This window comes from Candidozyma auris, chromosome 3 (genome assembly GCF_003013715.1).
Source record: "Candidozyma auris chromosome 3, complete sequence".
In the NCBI taxonomy this organism is placed as follows: Eukaryota; Fungi; Ascomycota; class Pichiomycetes; order Serinales; family Metschnikowiaceae; genus Candidozyma; species Candidozyma auris.
Genome location: NC_072814.1, coordinates 1 through 18,273, shown reverse-complemented (window position 1 = coordinate 18,273; position 18,273 = coordinate 1). Strand labels below are relative to the sequence as shown.

Here is an 18,273-nt window from a genome sequence, read left to right as displayed (position 1 = left end):
AACTCTTAATGTCCTTTGTCTTGTCTTCAAGAGAATCAGGTGCTCTTTCTCGTGTGCACCAAATGTTCTGTCATGCTTCGACTTTCATTTGACAAAGCGCCAGGTCGAGGAATATCTAGGCTTCCATCGGACTTTCTCGATATTGCTCGCATTTGGGCGCGCTCGTGCTGATCATTTCCATTGGCCTTTGTAGGTGACAGGCCAAGATTGTTAATCTTTGCCTCGTGCTCGGAATTCTTGATGCTGCTTTTCAAGTTCTTAGCAAAGTTTGAGGTACGATTGTTGTTGTTTTGCTTAGAGAGCTCCTTGAGTTGCTTAATATTGTGAATACATTTTCCAATTGTCTGCATCAACAACTTGGGTTTCAAGGGCTTCGACACGTAATCGTCCATACCCTTAGCAAGAGACTTTTCCCTATCACCCAACATGGCGTGGGCTGTAAGTGCAATAATAGGCGTACGGAAGCTCAAGGAGTCAATAGGATTGGACTTCTTTTCCCACTGCCTGATTTTCTCCGTAGCTTCGAATCCTCCCATTACTGGCATCTGAACGTCCATAAGAACAACATCGTAGTTCTTCTTCTTGACAGCCTCGTAAGCTTCAAGACCATTCTCAACCACTTCGACTTGATGTCCCTGTTTTTCCAAAATTTTTACAGCTAATTTTTGGTTCACTAAGTTGTCCTCTGCAAGAAGAATTTTGTAGGAGACAGAGTCATCAGTATTCTGTGCAATCGATCTCGATTCTAATGCGGGAATTATGGCGCTGGCAAGATCAGAGATCGTACATGGAGTGTTTCCGTAAGATGAAATACCCAAATCAATGCAAACTCTCATGTTCAACTCCGGAATTGAGTGGTGCAACAACACCAACGGAATGTACTTCACTTCTGATCGTAGTCTCAAACTCTTGGCTATCTCGATAGAGTCAATCATGATGATGTCGTATTGAATAGGTTCCTCAAAATTGACCTCATTGATATCACGGACGATCACAGGGTTCAATCCTAATTCGGTTATGCCATTTCTCAATTCTTCAAGCTCACTCTCCGTATGTTCCGAAGACACAAACAATACGTAGTGGCCCCTGAAGGGTAAAAGCTGTTCTGAATCCATGGTGTATTTGATCTTGGAAGGTGACACGCTCACCGTAAAAGAGAAATTAGAGCCATGTCCATAATCAGAGGTCACGCAAATCTCACCGCCCATCAATTGAATCAACTGTTTCGAGATGGACAACCCTAAACCAGTTCCACCGAACTTTCTAGTTGTCGAACCATCCGCTTGACAGAACGTGTCAAAAATCAATCCCAACTTATCTTTTTCGATACCTATTCCAGTGTCACTCACACAGAACTCTAATAAGAGCTTATTTGGTTCCTCTGGTACCCTCTCCGCTTTCTTCACGCTGACACTCACCTTACCCTTCTTTGTAAACTTGATAGCATTACCAGCAAGATTGAGGATGACCTGCCGAAGTCTGAAAGAATCACCAATTAAATTGTCCGGGAAAGATGAGTCGCATCTGTAGGTAAGATCTAAGTTCTTTTCGATTGCCTTTACAGCGAGAGTCTTCAAAGCGCCAAAGACGTTACCCCTCAAGGAAAAATCAATTTGCTCAACAGTCATTCTGTTCGCTTCGATCTTCGAGATATCCAAAATATCATCAATGATTGTAAGCAACGAGTTGGCTAAGTTGTGAACAATGCTCAACATCTCTCGCTGGTATTGCGTGAGTTCTGTGTCCAAAGAAAGTTGAGTCATTCCAATAATACCGTTCAAGGGGGTTCTAATCTCGTGAGACATGTTTGCCAAAAACTCAGACTTGGCGCTGTTGGCCAACTCAGCGGCTTCTCTGGCAGCGGTGTTTCTCTGAATCGACTCTCTTAAATTGAACACCATCTGATTAATCTTTGTCTTCAAGGCGTCCATTTCACCCGAAGCCTCAACAGTAATAAATCTTGTGAAGTCACCATCCGTAGCAGCAGCAGTAATTTGAGCAAAAGCTCTCACCTGTGAAGTCAAGTTCGAGGCCATCGTGTTTACGTTGGAGGTAATTTCTTTCCATAAACCGTCGACGTCACTGACTTGGGCTTGGATACCCAACTTACCGTTTATACCGACATCACGAGCAACCTTAGACACTTCGGAGGCAAAAAGCTGCAAAGAGTCCACCATTTTATTGATAGTATTCTTCAATTGCAAAATCTCACCCTGTGCATGTACATCAATCTTTTGAGACAAGTCACCATGGGCGACAGCAGTTGTGACAGTTGCAATAGATCTCACTTGATTCGTCAAGTTTGTAGCCATTAGGTTGACATTTTCCGTAACAGCCTTCCAGGCACCTTCGACATCCTTAACGTTGGCCTGGCCACCTAGAATACCTAAAGTACCGACCTCACGAGACAACGTAGTAACTTCCAAAGCAAAGTTTTGCAATCGATCCACCATCTGGTTGATGGTCAACTTCAAATCCAAAATCTCGCCTTTACAATCAGCAGTAACCTTCTTGGATAGGTCACCTTTGGCGACAGCAGTAGTGACGTTAGCGATATTTCTCACCTGCGTGGTCAAATTCAAAGCCATGGCATTTACGTTATCAGTCAATTCTTTCCAGATACCTTCGACATTCTCGATGAAAGCCTGGCCACCTAAAATACCCAAAACACCAACATCTCGAGCCACCTTGGATACTTCAAACGCGAATTTTCTAAGTTGATCCACCATTGTATTTATAGTCATTTGCAACTGCAAGATCTCACCTTGAGCGTGAACGTTAATTTTCCTACTCAAGTCACCTTGAGCGACAGCACGAGTCACATCTGCGATCTCACGCACTTGGTTGGTCAAGTTCAACGCCATGATGTTGACGTTATCCGTCAATGAGCGCCAGATTCCTACCAGGCCCTCGTTCTTGGCCTGGCCGCCTAGTTCACCGTTGGCCACCTCCGTAGCAACTTTGGTCACTTCATTAGCGAACGCCTGAAGCTGGTCCATCATTGTATTGATGGTGATTTTCACCTTTAGAATCTCTGGGTCCAGTTCCACCGGGTGTATCTCCACTTTCTTCGACAAATCACCCATGGCTACGGAAATCACCACGGTACCGATCTCAGAAAGTGCCACTTTAAACGCCTTGTTGGCCTCACATGCTGTTTGGTGCTCGACAGACAAGTTGTGGATCTGCAACTGCTGGTCTTTGACCAACTGGAGTAAGTCCTGCTGAATCAGCGGGGCCCTTTCGGCAAACTGAACCGGGTCCTCCAAGATCGACAACAACTTTGTTGCGTTCATGGGATGATCTAACCGTGGCCTCTTAGGGGGTTTCAGAGTAGACGACAGCAAAGCGACAGAGACTTAGATTGGGGGAAACAGAAAGCTGCTTAAATTTAGCTAAAATTAATGTATCGTGGGTGCTCAGCCAATAAAAGTGTTGAGGGGCTTATCAACAGCGGTTGTTGGACTTGTAGTTTTGTTTGGGAGAAAAAAGATGAAGAGGAATGTTTCGGTTACGATCTCTGGGAGCGTTCCCTGCAAGTGCGCCTGAGGCCTACCGTTTTGACAAAAATAGCCGCTCCTATTAAAAAGGCACCACAGTGAAGAGAACGAATTCGAAAAAAAAAAAAAAAAGGACTTTCACTTACACGACTAGAGGCATCTCAGAAACGTGAAGAATTTTTGAAAACCTCATTCGATTTCTTACTGTCGTCTCTTACACCTTTTGCAGCCGCATTTGAGACAGGAGTGTGTGGGCAAGATGATAGTGGGGGGCAACTAATTTCAGGGCTTTCACGGTCACACCAACAGGAGAAGAAACGCTATTATCTAAGTTCTTGAAATTTGATTGGCTCACCGAGAAGAATTGATTTTGCGAGATCAGTCAGTGTCCTTAATCTTTGGAACTTTTCACATGGGATTATTTTACTATTGCACGATGATAGTAAGATTAGAGAGCGCACCTGAGTGCTTCTATGGGCAGAGAAATACATTGACCTGCTGTAGTAGAAGTTTCTGCTACGAGACTAAGTGTTTTATGAGATACTTTTTATTATGTTGAAATCTTTTGTTCTAGTGTGTTTAAAATGTTTTTAGATAAGTATAGAGATATGGTGAGTCGGATAGGGGTGGGGCGAGGGGGAAGCCTCGTGCTAAACCCTGGAATCCAATGATTAGCTCTCGAGCTTTCGGAAATATAGCTGATGTGATCCACAACCTACGCTACTGCGCCTCTTTGTCCCCAAATCTCCATTATAATTATATTGATTTTTGTCCTTGTGAAAATCTATCAATCCTCTAAAGCACACTAAAAAGTCCAAGCACACTCACCAACACCATCATGAGCCACGACGCGCGCGATGTTGAAGCGCTCGAGTTTTTCACGTTCGAAGTGCTTACAGCAGTCACCGAGGAGTCTGACTCTGGTTCGGAAGAGCCGCCAAACGACGGAGTGGCACTGGCGCCCAGTGCACTAACCGCATCGGGGATCAGGTTTTGGATGATCTCGATGTCCTCCTCGTTCGAGTGATTGGCTTGCGCCAAACTGATAGTATAGTCGTCCAAGTCATACACAACGTATGCACTCCGAAGGAAGTTACCACCCAACACAGCGTAGGAAGTACCTCTGTTGTTGGACGCCTGCGGCATGATACCTAAGAAACAGTAGCTTCGAGAAGTGACGATCAACTCAGAGAGAGGCACCCTGATGCGGACGCCGCTGAAGTTGAACACAATGTAAGCATTGTCGGTGTTGAAGTTGCAGCTCAAGCGATACATGCCAAAAGACGACTCGTAAGACGCAGACAATAACGAGGCAACTCTCTCAAGAAGACTCTTTGGAAAGTATGTAAGCGTCGTACCAGAGTCCAACAACGCTGGGTAGCTAGTGGACGAGATGGATTCGTTCTGACCCGAGCTCTCGAACGAAAGGCCGCTCATGGTGATATCCAAACGAATGGGGTTTTTGTAGACGCCCTTATTAATGTTGACGATTGGCACCGTCTGAAGCTGTCCCAGGTACTTGGCCTTGTCAACAGCGCCAAACAAAAGAGAGCCAGTGCTTGCTTGTGCAGAATTCAAATAGAGCGAGTAGGCGTTTTTGTTGATTATGCCCTGCCTAAGCAACCTGATGGGCAAGTTCTCATACATGTACGGAGTGTTTTCGTAAGCAGACGAGTAAGTGGACTCTAAGCCTGGAAGACCAATACCCAACACACCAAAAGCCGAGTCCGAGTGGTTCACCACTGCAAAACTCAAGTCGGTGACATTGGTGTCGCCAAACGTAATGGTATCCTGGCCCCAAACTCCAGTGGCAGACGTGCCATCAGCGTACTGGATGTAAAAAGCCGGTGCAGAATCGTTTTTGGACCACGAGTTAGAGTTGCCCGTCTCGTAAGAACCATAATCAGTGCAAGTGTTTGTTGTACGCGAAGCGTCAGGACCTGAGGGTCTGCCGCCTCCTCCACCGCTCCCGCCGGAAGGCACAGCAGTGCCTGTGAGCCAAATTGTCGAGAAGCAGAAGAGACCATTACAATCTTTGTTGTGGACTGAAGCTGTGGGAGAGTCAGTAACCTTTGAGGGCTCAACAGCCTCCAATTCCTTGTTGTGCACATCCTCAACGTCATCATGGGCCTTGATGGCGTCTTCCAACGCACTGAGATCGGCAATGTTCTTTCTCTTGGTGAGACTCACGTCGTCATCGTCGGGAATTCCACGCTTCTCGACGCCAGAAAGCTCATACCCACGCTTACTGTAGCCTGTTGGCGTCACACCACACACAACGTCTGGAGGCATCACCCAGAGGTCGGAGGAGCCCGTGTCAACCAACACACCAACCTTGTCGCCCAGAGAGCCGATTTTGATGTCAGCTCTATAAAAAGACCGCTCGTTGTGAAGCTCCATCTCGGAGGAGCCATCTCGCTTGACAAAGGTGGGTTTTCTGCCGGGCCCAAAGTCGTCTCTGGAGTTACCGTTGTGTACCTCGAAATCTAGCTTGAACACGCCTTTTGCCATGGCGGGCGCCGCACCAATGGCAGCTAGTGCCCACGCCAGAACCACATTGATCCTCATTGTATTTAGATCTTTTTTCCCTAGATGGTGGAGGTAGTAAACGTAGTAAACGCCGGTGCTTATATATTTTGCAGGCAGCGGTCGCATTGCTCGCTTATGTAGGACACCGGCGGCAACTGCGGCACACAGCCCGACATCACTACTACTACCAAGGGGACCCGCTACTATCCACCACTTTTCTTGTCGTTGCCGTGTGCACGAAATGCTTGTCAGGGGCAGGTCATTCACGGCGGTAGGGTCCGAAGAGGATAGATTTCCACGAGAGGGTCTACTATGTGATTTGCTATTTCCCTGGCTCCGGCTTGCTGGTCGCACCCCAGTTTCACCGATTGCGGATGGGTGCAAATGGAGGAGGGAAGGATCTACAGGGAGATGTGAACTCGAAGAATAAGAAGAAGAAGAAGAAGAAGAACAAAGGTAAAAGAGAAGAAAAAAGGGGACAAAAAGAGAAAACAACTCCACTATTAAAGCCCTCTTCAGCTCCTAGCTTTACCTTTGTTATCTCCTACAGCCAAGTGCCTCGCAGCAAGCTACAGCGCGAAGAAGGCACTGGCACCGAAGGAACCCTGGCGCTGGGCACTCACTGCGAAGCGCCATCCAAGCAGAAAAGTGACTTTGGCCATCACTCTTCTCCTCCCATTTTCTTCAATGCAATTGCTTCTCCACGAGATTTCTTTTCTCTTCTTTTCTGTTTTTTCGTGTATTTCTCTTTTTTCGTGTTTTTCTTATTCCTTCGTTGCTGATCATTGGCTTCTGTTTTCCAACCGTTCTCATTCCGTCGCCAGTCTCCTTTTTCTTCCGCGCCTCGTGGTGACCCAGCTGGCTGCGCACTTCGCGCCCCGAGTCTCCTGCCTGCCACCGCCAAGACGACCTAGAGTCTTAGCATTGTGACCAGGCACAGTGTGTGAGGGACTGCTTCAGGTCAACACAGATGGGCTTTTTTTGGACCGGACCGAGCGGCTACAACGTGCTAGTGCGTGATAGCAGAGCGATCGAATCTTGGGGATTTCAGAATGTGGGGCGAGCTAGCTGGGTCATGGGAGGGGGGAGGACGTTGAGGTTTCTTAATTTTTTTTTTTTTTTTTTTTCTTTTTACCCTCATTGTGCTGTCTTCTTATGTTTCGTTTTTTCCCATAGTCTAGACGTTGCCGATGCTTCACTGTATGCTCGGTTGGTGCGTTTTGGTGGGTTTTATTCACCTGGTTGTTGCGCTCTTTGTTGAAGGGCCCAAGGGAGTTTGCAGCCATGGTCGATTTGGTGCGCCGTTTTATGCACTGGCTATCTCCAGCATGGTGAGCAAATATTGACTAAAAGGCGATTGACAGGCTTGATCACCAGCCGCAGCTGAATTTTGCACTCTTACTCTTTGCTTATTCGAGTCCGTTTGCACAATTTTGTCCGTCCTTTGTTGACTCGAACGAGTCATCAAGATGAAAAAGCTGATTTTTGCCTCTTAGGGCCGTCATGGTCCATTTCGTAGGGTTTTGTTGTGTTTCAATTTTGAAAATGTACAACAAGTACTGTTTTGCTTGAATTTTGCTTGATTCCATCCCCTACTTTTAGCTGACTTATACAGCTAAAAATCAGTTATAAACTAGCAAAGGGCGTGTGGTCTAGTGGTATGATTCTCGCTTTGGGCGACGATGCGGTGCACTGCATTGATCAAAACTGTGAGAGGCCCTGGGTTCAATTCCCAGCATGCCCCTTTTTTTTGCATTTTTATCAAACAACAATTTTGTTGATTTCTCTTTTTTTTTTTTTTTGAAGATATGGGTGCTTTATCTGCGGCACTTTTGTCTCTGCTTTAAGTTTCCCCTTTTTGATCTCTGTTGTTTCTGGAAATCTCGTCTCGCTTATGTGTGTGCCTGCATATAGGTACCGGGTCTTTTCCCAACACCCTCTCATTGGAATGGAAAGTTCTTTCAGTTCAAGCACTAATCAACCCTTCCTTCCTCGCCAAAACTTGACTTTGTGATGTCTCACTCCGCAGATCAAGAGAAGATCGTGCTCAAAATCTTGTCTCACCAACCGCATCAGTACTATGAAATTCTCTCGGTAACAAAAACCGCCTCCGATGGAGAGATCAAGAAATCGTATAGAAAGCTAGCGATCAAGCTTCATCCAGACAAAAACCCACATCCACGAGCAGCGGAAGCGTTCAAGTATCTCAACAAAGCATGGGAAGTGCTCAGTGACCCCAGCAAAAGAAAAATATTCGATCAGACTGGCGCTGACCCTGACCTGAGAGGAGCTGCTGGCTACTCTTCTGCATCTGCCTACGGAGGATCTCCATTTGGCAATACTTCGGGGTTCACTCAGCACAGGTTTAACTCCGACTTCTCAGATGATATATTCAATATGTTCTTTGGAGGCGGCATGCCTCAAGGGCAGACATTCACATTTGGCAACAACGGCTTCATGTTCAATACTTTTGGCGGTGTTCCTGAAGATTTTTTCACGAATGTACGAGCAAGATCACAGCAGAGAAGACAGCAAGAAAGAAGATACGAAGAGCAGCAACGGAGAAAGCAGCCATCGGGTTGGGATACTATTATGCAGATTCTTCCGTTGATCATTATCATCCTCGGAATGCTCTTGTCGACGCTATTTGCTGAGGACACGCCAGACTTTTCATTCAGCAAGACGTCCAAGTTCAACGTCCAGAGAAAGACGCCCGTGCATAACATTCCATTCTACGTCAAGCCAGGCTTCACTAAAGACATCAGCGATAGACAACTCAAAAACTTTGACAAGAAGGTGGAGGCGCTGTACATAAGAGATACCCAGAACAACTGTGCAAGAGAGCAGATCAAGAGAAACGATCTAATGGAGGACGCTCAGGGGTGGTTTTTCACCGACCAGCGCAAGCTAGAGCAAGCAGAGAAGATGCCTATGCCCAACTGCCGGAAATTGAGAGATATGGGAATCTTGTAGTTATTGTGAGGAAGCATAGACTACGATGATTGGAGCTGTTAAGGCATCACGGCAGCGTATAGCGCAAGATGAGATCATGCTTCAAGTATTGCCAGAATGGTTGATATGTGGTCTCGACATAAGTGCGCCGGGCCTACAGACAGTTCGGTTACCGAAGGAAGCTTGTGAGCTCCTCTCCGGAAAGAAAGGGAAAAATGTAAAAAGAAGATCGTTTCATTTGACTGCTTTGCTATGCTCGCCATTGTCTCGAATACCGGCTCTAACTGCAGCGGTTTTAGCTCCAGGTGTTAACTGGCACATTTAGAGACCCTGTTATCGATGTCACTTTCACGTGGTCGGAGTTCTACGGGTCAGTTATTACGTAGTTAAGGTATCCAGAGCAGATTCTAAAAGAAGCAAGCACTCAAGCACATTTGCCATCAGAATTCTGATTTTAGAATTACATTCTATAGACCCCGAATTACTCGGTAGCCGTTTCATCTTGTGCGACGATACTCGGATAATTTTGGTTCCTCGGTACCCCGCAAAAAAAAAAACCACATTATCTCCATACGCGAAATTCTAGTATATAGTTCCCAGGGATCCTCGCTACTTTACTTGACTTTTCCAACAAGACCAATTTTTAATTTCTTCAACATGAGCACCTTGGACCAGTCTTTTGTTAAAAACTCCGTGTGGAAACCAGACCTCTTTAAAGGTAAAGTTGCATTTGTCACTGGTGGTGCCGGCACCATCTGTAGAGTGCAAGTTGAGGCGCTTGTGCTTTTGGGTGCCAACGCTGCCATCATTGGCAGAAACCCAGAGAAAACCGAGAAGGCTGCTGCCGAGATCCAGGCGTTGAGACCAGGTGCCAAAGTGATTGGCATTGGTAAGGTCGACGTGAGAGAAGTGGAGCAGTTGGCTGCTGCGGCTAAGAAGACTGTTGACGAGTTGGGTAAGATCGACTTTGTCATTGCTGGTGCTGCGGGAAACTTCCTCTCTGACTTCAACCACTTGTCTGCCAACGCCTTCAAGTCTGTGGTGCTGATTGACTTGTTGGGCTCGTACAACACCATTAAGGCCACTTTCAGTGAGCTCAAGAAGAACAAGGGTGTGATTCTTTTCGTGTCGGCGACCTTGCACTACTACGGTGTGCCCTTCCAGTCGCATGTGGGTGCGGCCAAGGCCGGTATCGACGCCTTGTCGAACGCCTTGGCTGTTGAGCTCGGGCCCTTGGGCATCAGATCCAACTGTATTGCTCCTGGCGCTATCGCCGGCACCGAAGGTTTCGACAGATTGGTGCAGTCGGGCTCGGAGGAGGGCCAAAACAAGGTTCCTTTGGCCAGATGGGGTACCACGAAAGACATTGCTGAAGCCACTGTCTACTTGTTCTCGCCAGCTGCATCTTACGTCACTGGTACCATCCAGGTTGTCGACGGTGGTTTCTGGCACCTTGGCTCGTTTGCCGGTGACTTTTACCCTTCTGTGATCAAGCAGCAGAACAGTATCGACAACCCAAAGTTGTAGATGACACGGCTACTTAGTATTTAAACGGTTCGATTTGGCACACGGTAGGCACATGTTGTAGTAATTGGGGGAATAACTCTCCAAGATTCAAGCAGTTTATGTGAAAATTTCCGGGATTTTGAAGGAAATGCTTTTGGTTTGACAATTGACTATTTCTTACCGAGCAACCACTGCGTAGTACTAGCCTCTCCTATTTCGCAGTCAATTCTACCCCAAGGGTATCCAAACTTGACACCAAAATTGACCAGATTCTACTTCATCGTTCTGAACTCAGCAATCAACAAAGTCGAGTAAGCTGTCACCTTGCTTCTTGATATCCAGGTATTGTCCAATGGTAGGAAGTTTTTGCCTGACCGTTTCCGTGTGGTCGGCACCTGCAGAGAAACCAGGCACAAGCTTCCATACATTGTTCCTTCTATACAACAATTGTCAAGTTACCACCTACCCATGTTTCCAGGCTCCAACCAAGGCAGAACGTACAACAACTACCAGGGCCAGCAAGGTTACAACCAGCAAGGCTACAATAACTATGGTCCTCCTCAAGGTCCCCCACCTGGCCAGTACGGTGCTCCCCCTGGCCCTCCTCCAGGCCAATGGGGACCTCCATCTGGACCACCTCCACGGAACTACCAACAGGGAGGAGGCAATCTCAACTCCCCGGATTTCTATCAGCAGCAGCAGCAGTATCAGCAGGCTCAATCGAGAATGCACGAGCAGATGGGCAACTTCACCAGACAGCATGGAGGTCAATCGTTTGAGGGAAACAACGGTGCCATTTCCGGCCCTCCTCCTCTGGCCCCACAAAGTTTCGGGCACAATTCGAACATGACTTTCCAGTACTCAAACTGTTCGGGTAAAAGAAAAGCGCTCTTGATAGGTATCAATTACTACGGCACCAAGAACGAATTGCGTGGGTGTATCAACGATGTCAAGAACATGAGCCGTTTTTTGAACGAGTACTTTGGTTATTCGTACGATGATATGGTGATCTTGACCGATGATCAGCGAGAATTGGCGAGAATTCCCACTAGAGAAAATATCATCAGGGCCATGCAATGGCTTGTCAAAGACGCCAGACCTAACGATTCTTACTTCTTCCACATTTCCTCTCACGGAGGTTTGGTTCCTGATGAGAATGGCGACGAGGAAGACGGCTTTGACTCGTGCATATACCCTCTTGACTTCGAAAGAGCTGGCCCTCTTGTGGACGACACAATGCACGACTTGATGGTGAAGCCATTGCCACAGGGATGCCGTTTGACGGCCTTGTTTGACTGCTGTCACTCTGGTACCGCGTTGGACTTGCCCTTTGTGTACTCTACGAAAGGTGTAGTGAAGGAGCCAAACGTGTGGAAGGACGCTGGAACGGGCGCTTTCAAAGCATTCATGGATTACGAGCGAGGAGACATTGGCGGGGCCATTTCTGCTGTGAGCGGCATTTTCAAGAAGGTCACCAACGCCAGAAGCGTCAACAGAGATGCCATCATCCAAAGCAAAATGTCAGCCGCCGATGTTATCTCCATGTCTGGATGTAAGGACGATCAGACATCGGCGGACGCCAAAGAGGCTGGTCAGAATACGGGTGCCATGAGTTGGGCCTTCATCTCAGTGTTGAAGCAGAGCAACAACCACTCGTACCTTTCCCTTTTGAACGAGATGAGAAACCTCCTCTCTGCCAAATACTCACAGAAGCCTCAGTTGAGTTGCTCGCATCCTCAGGATATGAACTTGAGGTTTATCATGTAGGCGGCCTTAGCAGAGTGTCAGCCAATTGTCTGTTCCAGCAGGCTGTCTGCTAAGGGCAGACTATGCGTGTGGCCCATACCATGACGTCACAAGACACAACTTTTGGAAACACCACTAGCACTACAAGCTATATCAGTCTTTCAACAATTAGTTCAATTTATACTCCATTTTAAATACTCAGTAAACTCATATTTTATCATAGTCTCTACCTATATTCATGTCAGTAGCTGTATGTGGGTCTCTTCTCGCTAGTGCACGCGAATCTGCACTACATAGCCCTTTCTCACAATAACTACATCTTCAACACTAACCCCCAATCCCTTACCCCCCAGAACATGGCCGACAATTTCGAGAGGCACAGGTCTACCCGCTGGGTCAAGGCAGACGTTCCCTCGTACGGTGACCAATGGGGCGACGACTACGACAACTACGATGTCTACGACCAAGAGGTGGCCGAGGAGCCTCCACTGAGAATGACCTCTGAACGAAGAGCGTCAGGACCATCCAACTTGGTGCTTTCAATCGACAACAGAAACTTTGATGATGACGAAGACTCGGAAAGAGCGTTCAGTCAGCCTCCGCTGGCGATCTCTCAAGGCGGGTCTTTCAGTCAAGATCTGAAAGACGAAAGAAAGGACGAAAGAGTGGAGGATAACTCGAGTGACGAGGAAGTATCGTATGTTCCTGAAAGTCCCGACAGAGAACCTCAAGATCAGCAGCAGGCGCCTTCCAGAGTTGTTGCTCAGCAGGCAGTTCACCCTGCGCCAGCTAGGGACGAATTCATCCCGCCTACCCCAACATTTTCCCAGTCGAATTTTTCTCATCACACGCCAGAAACTCCGTTGTCGGAACACAGCTATCTTTCCGATGCTGACTCGATCCAAAGGGAACCTGAAACACTTAATGTGGCAAGCCGTCATGAAGACAGCTTGAAGGAGATCGAGGAGGACCCTAACCTTGAAGGCACTGAGGCGCAAAAACAGGAGGCTTCGCCAGCTTTGGTGCTTTCGGTGGACAACATGAACCTCAACAACGATGACTCCTCTGACGATTCAGATTCGCTCCATTTCGGTGAGCTGGCGAGGGAGACGTCTAGCACGCTCCAAGTAGACAATCAGCAGGAGGACGATGAGAAGCCTCATTCTCCATTACATGTCAATCCGTCGGCAGAATTACCTACGGGAAGAAAGCACATCAAGACCGATGCTTTGGACTCCCTTATCAACGACCTTCTGCAAATGGAACGACTGAATACTTACGCTACCAGTACATCGTCATTGCAGAGGGATAGAGTGGAAAAGGAAGTTCCTCCACTTCCATCGACCGAGAATGATGGCGAGGACGAAGAGAGAGAGGCGAATTTACCGTCTCTCACATCAATCCACGACATGTCTCTTCCGAACTTCGAGGACCAGTCGTTTTCAGCATCGGCACCTGATACCTCTAACATGCTTGCAGAGGTCAGCCCTGAAAAGCAAGAAGAAGTACAAAAAGCACATGAACTGTATGTCTCTCAACTACAGGGTCACACTCGATCAGTGAAGAAGGCACCTCCTCATTCACCCAACATAATTGTACAATCTGACAAAAGTGAAGCAGCTGATGAAAACCCGGTTGATACTCCTTCGACGCCCAAGCAGACAAGCAGGACCTTGTACGATCCTAATAATCCTTTGCAAATAGGCGTTGCTCCTGTGCTTTCGCCGGAGTCTATTTCTACGAAGCATCTTTCCACAGACTTCTCACACTTACAAATGCAGCCACCACAATTACCAAAAATTCCAGGTGGTGATGTTCTGCGCAGAGATTCGACCATGACTACGTCAACGTTCAATATGGGTAACTGGAAACCGAACACCAGCATGTACAGAGACCAATTTGTGAATGATAATGACAATGAGTCGCAAATGAACGTCAGTGCCTACAACGGAAAAGAAAACTACGAAAGATTTGTTGGTGCACGTTCCTCCCTGGGTTACGCAGAGTCTTTCACCAATTCAAGTACTTTGTCAGTGCCAGAAACGGTGGCACTACCCAGCATTCATGAGGATACGTCAGACGCTGAGGTCATGAGAGACGAAGATGAAACCTCTGATGATCGTAGTATGCATAGCCTAGAGCACACTAAATCCGAGGGAGACATTTCGTTACCTTCGGTAATGAAGGACAGAAGCTCCAATGGATCAGTGTTCAAGGAGGAAAAGTTGACTTTACCAGGTTCTGTTGAGCAGTTCCCTGAAGACTCAACTAATAAGGAAAAATACAAATCACTTGGCTCACTCGAGTCCAAGAGTGAAAGTGAATTGTCACAGGGTCCTGAAAGGGCGAAGTCGAAGCGGATGGCAAGCTCTTCGTCTTTTGGTGTCAGCAAACCAGCCAATCAAAAGTATCCTGTCTTCAAATGGAAGGACCTCACAAGTCCTTCTCAACCAATCGACAGAATCGAGGCTTTTAAGAGGGCAAAACAACTAGAATTTGAGTATGATACTGGTTTAAGGTATTGGCTTCTGGAAACGTTGCAGAAGGCGGAGGTCTCATCAAACATTCACATTGGTAAGCTTGCTGAAGAGGCTTACCAGAATGCTACGCATACAGACATAAGAAGACATACATCCATGGCCCTCAGCACCACGAGAATACGAGACAAGGTGTCCATGGTTAAGGATAAGATGGACTCCACTGCAGGATTTGGACGCCGTTTCCTAAACAAAGGAAAGAAGCTCATGAAGTCTTAGGGTATTTAGGTTAGAAAGAAACATCATATTATGACATGGCAGCAATGTAGTTAAGAATTAATTTGCAATAGACATTTGAAGCAAAAAAAAAAGACTCCGAGACGGGGAATTGAACCCCGGTCTACCACGCGACAAGCGGTAATTCTAGCCACTAAACTATCTCGGATGTTTATGAAGATGCAGTTCCATTTGAGTATAGTTCAATAACTTAAATGTAAAACCAAACTTGATTTCATTATTATAACGATTTTTTTAACAAATCCTATTTAAGCACTCTACTTATACGATCTGTTCTTGAAAATAACCAATTTTGCTTCTGTATCGAGTAAACTGAATGTCAAGTAGTCGTTGAAAAAATGGAAATGAGGAATATGAGTCATAAATAGACCTCGAGGTACATTACAAATAGAGCCATTGCTTTATTGATATATGATGAGCTGAAATAGCCGATTTCGAGTCTATTTGAGGCTATTTGAGCACCATGTACAAGCTTGTCACCCATCTCTATAGGGTAAGTGTCTCTAATACGTGAAGCTGATTGAATGTTGATTTCTATAATGGTATAGTTTTACTGGTTTCAACAGAATGTTGTCTATGATACAAACAGAAAAAAAAATTGAAGAATTGACTGTCTTCAATTTTCTTCCACAGTACATGTTTCGTAACTCGTCTATAAGTGTATGAATTTCTAAGTTGAGAAGTAATTGTCGCTAATTGAAAGGGCTGCTTGCTCCTTTCAGTGAACACTGCTCGGTGTGGATGTTCACCACTTCGAGATCTGAGGTGTCGTCCTCGTTTTCTTCCTTTTCGACAGCCAGCAGCTTTTGTGGGGGCCATATCCAGCACACGATAAGATATAAGGCAAACGGGATGATGAATGCAAAGATTATGTTGCCATAGTATAGGTTGACCAACCCTTGCAATGTTTTTTTGTCAGCATTCGATTCCACGCTGATGAGTCCTGGTAAGCTAGGTACCACACTGACAATGTAAACGACAACAGCTCTAATGTTAACGCCTTTAGTGAAATAAAATGCTGCCTTCCTATCGGCAGTATAAAGGTCTTCCAACCAAATGTTGGAACGACGAACAACAAGGAAGTCTGCGATCTGAAGCGCTATCAAGGGCGTCGTGATGACTCCAAACGAGCTCATGACATCAAGGAATGTAGAGGAGCTCCAGAAAAACTTCCACGGCTGCACTGCCCAAGAAACTAAGGCGGTGATGTAGGCACCTCGACGGATATTGATGTATCTGGGGAGAAGGCCCGCCATCTCCATCCCACCAGCGATACCATTGGCAACAATGTTGAAGGATAACTGTGAAAGAGCAAAAGCAAGTCCGAATATGATGGCCATAGCCCTATTGGCAGCAGAGTATTCGATATGTAGCCACCGTAGACAAATGGTGGTGGGCAACCAGAACATTTTATCATATGTTTGGAGAGTGGACGCAGCACAGATAAGACCAGCTAACGGCACGAACGTTCCAGTGAGCAAGATTGCAGACGCCACGCCAAAGCACATTTTCTTTGGCGATGTTGCAAATCGCGAGAAGTCATTGTGGTTGAGTACCTCAGGCGAGATAGCCCCGTACCAAATCGACATAGCGTAGAGCCAAGCCCATCCAAGACTATCGCTTACAAGGTCGACATCTTGGTTGATGATGCCCACGGAGCCTCCGTTGCGTGTAATGCAAAGAGCCATGATGGCCACAAAACAAACTAGGGAGATGCCGCAAGACGAAATTAACAATAAGTTGAACAGCTCAGGCTTCATGCACAAGAAGCACGCTTGCACGATCAGAAAAATGACAAAGCCAATAAAATCTCGAAGCTTCATCTGGGCGCTCTCGGGGAACACCGCAGGCATATCCAAGAACTGCTTGCTGAGCCCAGAGATAATGAGCGATACCAGGATCCCACCGAGCCACAGCTGCACCCCGTAGAATACTATCGAGAGCACGATTCTGATGATAATCCCGAGAAAAGAGCCTCTGATGCCAAAAAGCATTCTCTGCGAAAGCGGGTACCCAATGTGGTATTTGGTGCCTGGGAAAGAGTTCAAGCAAGTGTAGACAATGATCAAAACGTTAGCGATGGTGATGGCGCCCATGATATGAGGAACCTTCAACCCAACGGCAGCCAAGGCGCCTCCCGTGCTCCATGTCCAGATGGTAGCGTTGGGCACGCCCCAGTAGCCGAAGAAGGAGAACACCCCCCACGTTCGGTGATCCTCGGGTACAGGCTTCAAATCTGGGTTCACCAAGAAGGAGATCTCCTCGTTCTCTCTTGAGGAAACCTCACAGCGCCCAAGGAGACGGCGCCACTTTGGCATCTGAGCTAAAGAGAAGAAAAAGAGAAAAAGTTGGTTTTGTGGTATCTACAATTTTCGCTACCTATCACAGCCTATGGCGATGCAAGATAAAAACGGTGCGCACTGGTGTTAACGGACTAGCGCGGCTGAATGTGACATCGGTGGGCGATAGAGAGAAGGTAGAGATATCAAAGTGTAGGAAGCACTGTACAATGATTAGGTTAGGTGCTTGATGCTGTGCAGGCGCTGGTGGTTATGGGATCGAGGGTGGGAGGTTTTGCGCACCTGCAAAGTTGAGATGTGGATCTACTAAAGTGAACAGATCGATCGAACTATCGTAGATTTTTACAGTAAGAAGGGGGTATCCAAAACTTGCAGGCTGAGAATGGCCTAGTTCATTAGTCGAAAAACGTAAAATCCAAAAAGTAGTAGTTAACGAAAGACATAGTCAGAAGCAGCTAACTTAGAAGAATGGCAACGCCATCAACACAGCAGCAACACCAAAGCTGACTGGCTTGGCGGCAACAGCAGCACCCTCGAAAGTGCTCACAGATGGAGCAGCCTTGGATGGAGCTGGAGCTGGCGAGGTGGCAACAGCAGCAACAGAGGTTGGGGAAGTCTTGACGGCGGCAGAGCTCTTGGCAGCCTCAGACTTTCTTGGGACAGTCAATGTGACGGTCATCTCGATGGTCTTGGTACCGGAAACGCTGGTGGAGGTCTCGACGTGGATCTCGTCGGTGCATGTGGAAACGTAGACGGTCTCAACCTTGTCAACCGTGGTAGTGATCTGGGTGGTGGACACAGCGTAGGTCTTGCACTCCTCCTCGATGCACTCGGTGACGGTGATGCACTCAGGCTCGGCGGTGACGGTGGTGGTCTTTGGAGCTGGGGCCTTAGTCACGGTGGACAAGGTCTCAACGCACTTGTGGTCATCACAAGAGGTGATGGTCACGATCTTGGTGTGCTCGT

The 18,273-nt window shown here is 47.0% G+C and overlaps 7 protein-coding genes and 1 non-coding gene across 8 annotated transcripts; 4 read left to right on the top strand and 4 right to left on the bottom strand. All coding sequences in view use genetic code 12, as the record gives it.

Annotated features, from left to right (window-relative positions):
- Positions 1–35: 35 nt before the first annotated feature.
- NIK1 (Nik1p) lies at positions 36–3,296 on the bottom strand (the record flags this gene model as incomplete). The annotated part of the gene is made up of 1 exon (XM_029034173.1): positions 36–3,296. One exon carries the CDS (start codon positions 3,294–3,296, stop codon positions 36–38), a length of 3,261 nt encoding a protein of 1,086 aa, XP_028889415.1.
- Positions 3,297–4,295: 999 nt separating this feature from the next.
- Positions 4,296–6,068, bottom strand: SAP9 (aspartyl protease; the record flags this gene model as incomplete). Its single annotated transcript, XM_029034172.2, has 1 exon — positions 4,296–6,068. One exon carries the CDS (start codon positions 6,066–6,068, stop codon positions 4,296–4,298), a length of 1,773 nt encoding a protein of 590 aa, XP_028889414.2.
- Positions 6,069–8,042: 1,974 nt separating this feature from the next.
- On the top strand, positions 8,043–9,002 carry HLJ1 (type I HSP40 co-chaperone HLJ1; the record flags this gene model as incomplete). The annotated part of the gene is made up of 1 exon (XM_029034171.2): positions 8,043–9,002. One exon carries the CDS (start codon positions 8,043–8,045, stop codon positions 9,000–9,002), a length of 960 nt encoding a protein of 319 aa, XP_028889413.2.
- A 636-nt stretch (positions 9,003–9,638) lies between these two features.
- SPS20 (Sps20p) lies at positions 9,639–10,508 on the top strand (the record flags this gene model as incomplete). The annotated part of the gene is made up of 1 exon (XM_029034170.1): positions 9,639–10,508. The coding sequence occupies one exon, from the start codon at positions 9,639–9,641 to the stop codon at positions 10,506–10,508; it is 870 nt and encodes a 289-aa protein (XP_028889412.1).
- Positions 10,509–10,955: 447 nt separating this feature from the next.
- On the top strand, positions 10,956–12,254 carry MCA1 (Ca(2+)-dependent cysteine protease MCA1; the record flags this gene model as incomplete). Its single annotated transcript, XM_029034169.2, has 1 exon — positions 10,956–12,254. The coding sequence occupies one exon, from the start codon at positions 10,956–10,958 to the stop codon at positions 12,252–12,254; it is 1,299 nt and encodes a 432-aa protein (XP_028889411.1).
- A 335-nt stretch (positions 12,255–12,589) lies between these two features.
- On the top strand, positions 12,590–14,989 carry CJI96_0002627 (uncharacterized protein; the record flags this gene model as incomplete). Its single annotated transcript, XM_029034168.2, has 1 exon — positions 12,590–14,989. One exon carries the CDS (start codon positions 12,590–12,592, stop codon positions 14,987–14,989), a length of 2,400 nt encoding a protein of 799 aa, XP_028889410.2.
- A 94-nt stretch (positions 14,990–15,083) lies between these two features.
- On the bottom strand, positions 15,084–15,155 carry CJI96_0002626. The gene has a single exon. It is a non-coding gene; the product is annotated as a tRNA-Asp (tRNA).
- A 544-nt stretch (positions 15,156–15,699) lies between these two features.
- CJI96_0002625 (uncharacterized protein) lies at positions 15,700–17,325 on the bottom strand (the record flags this gene model as incomplete). The annotated part of the gene is made up of 1 exon (XM_029034164.2): positions 15,700–17,325. The coding sequence occupies one exon, from the start codon at positions 17,323–17,325 to the stop codon at positions 15,700–15,702; it is 1,626 nt and encodes a 541-aa protein (XP_028889406.2).
- Positions 17,326–18,273: the final 948 nt, after the last annotated feature.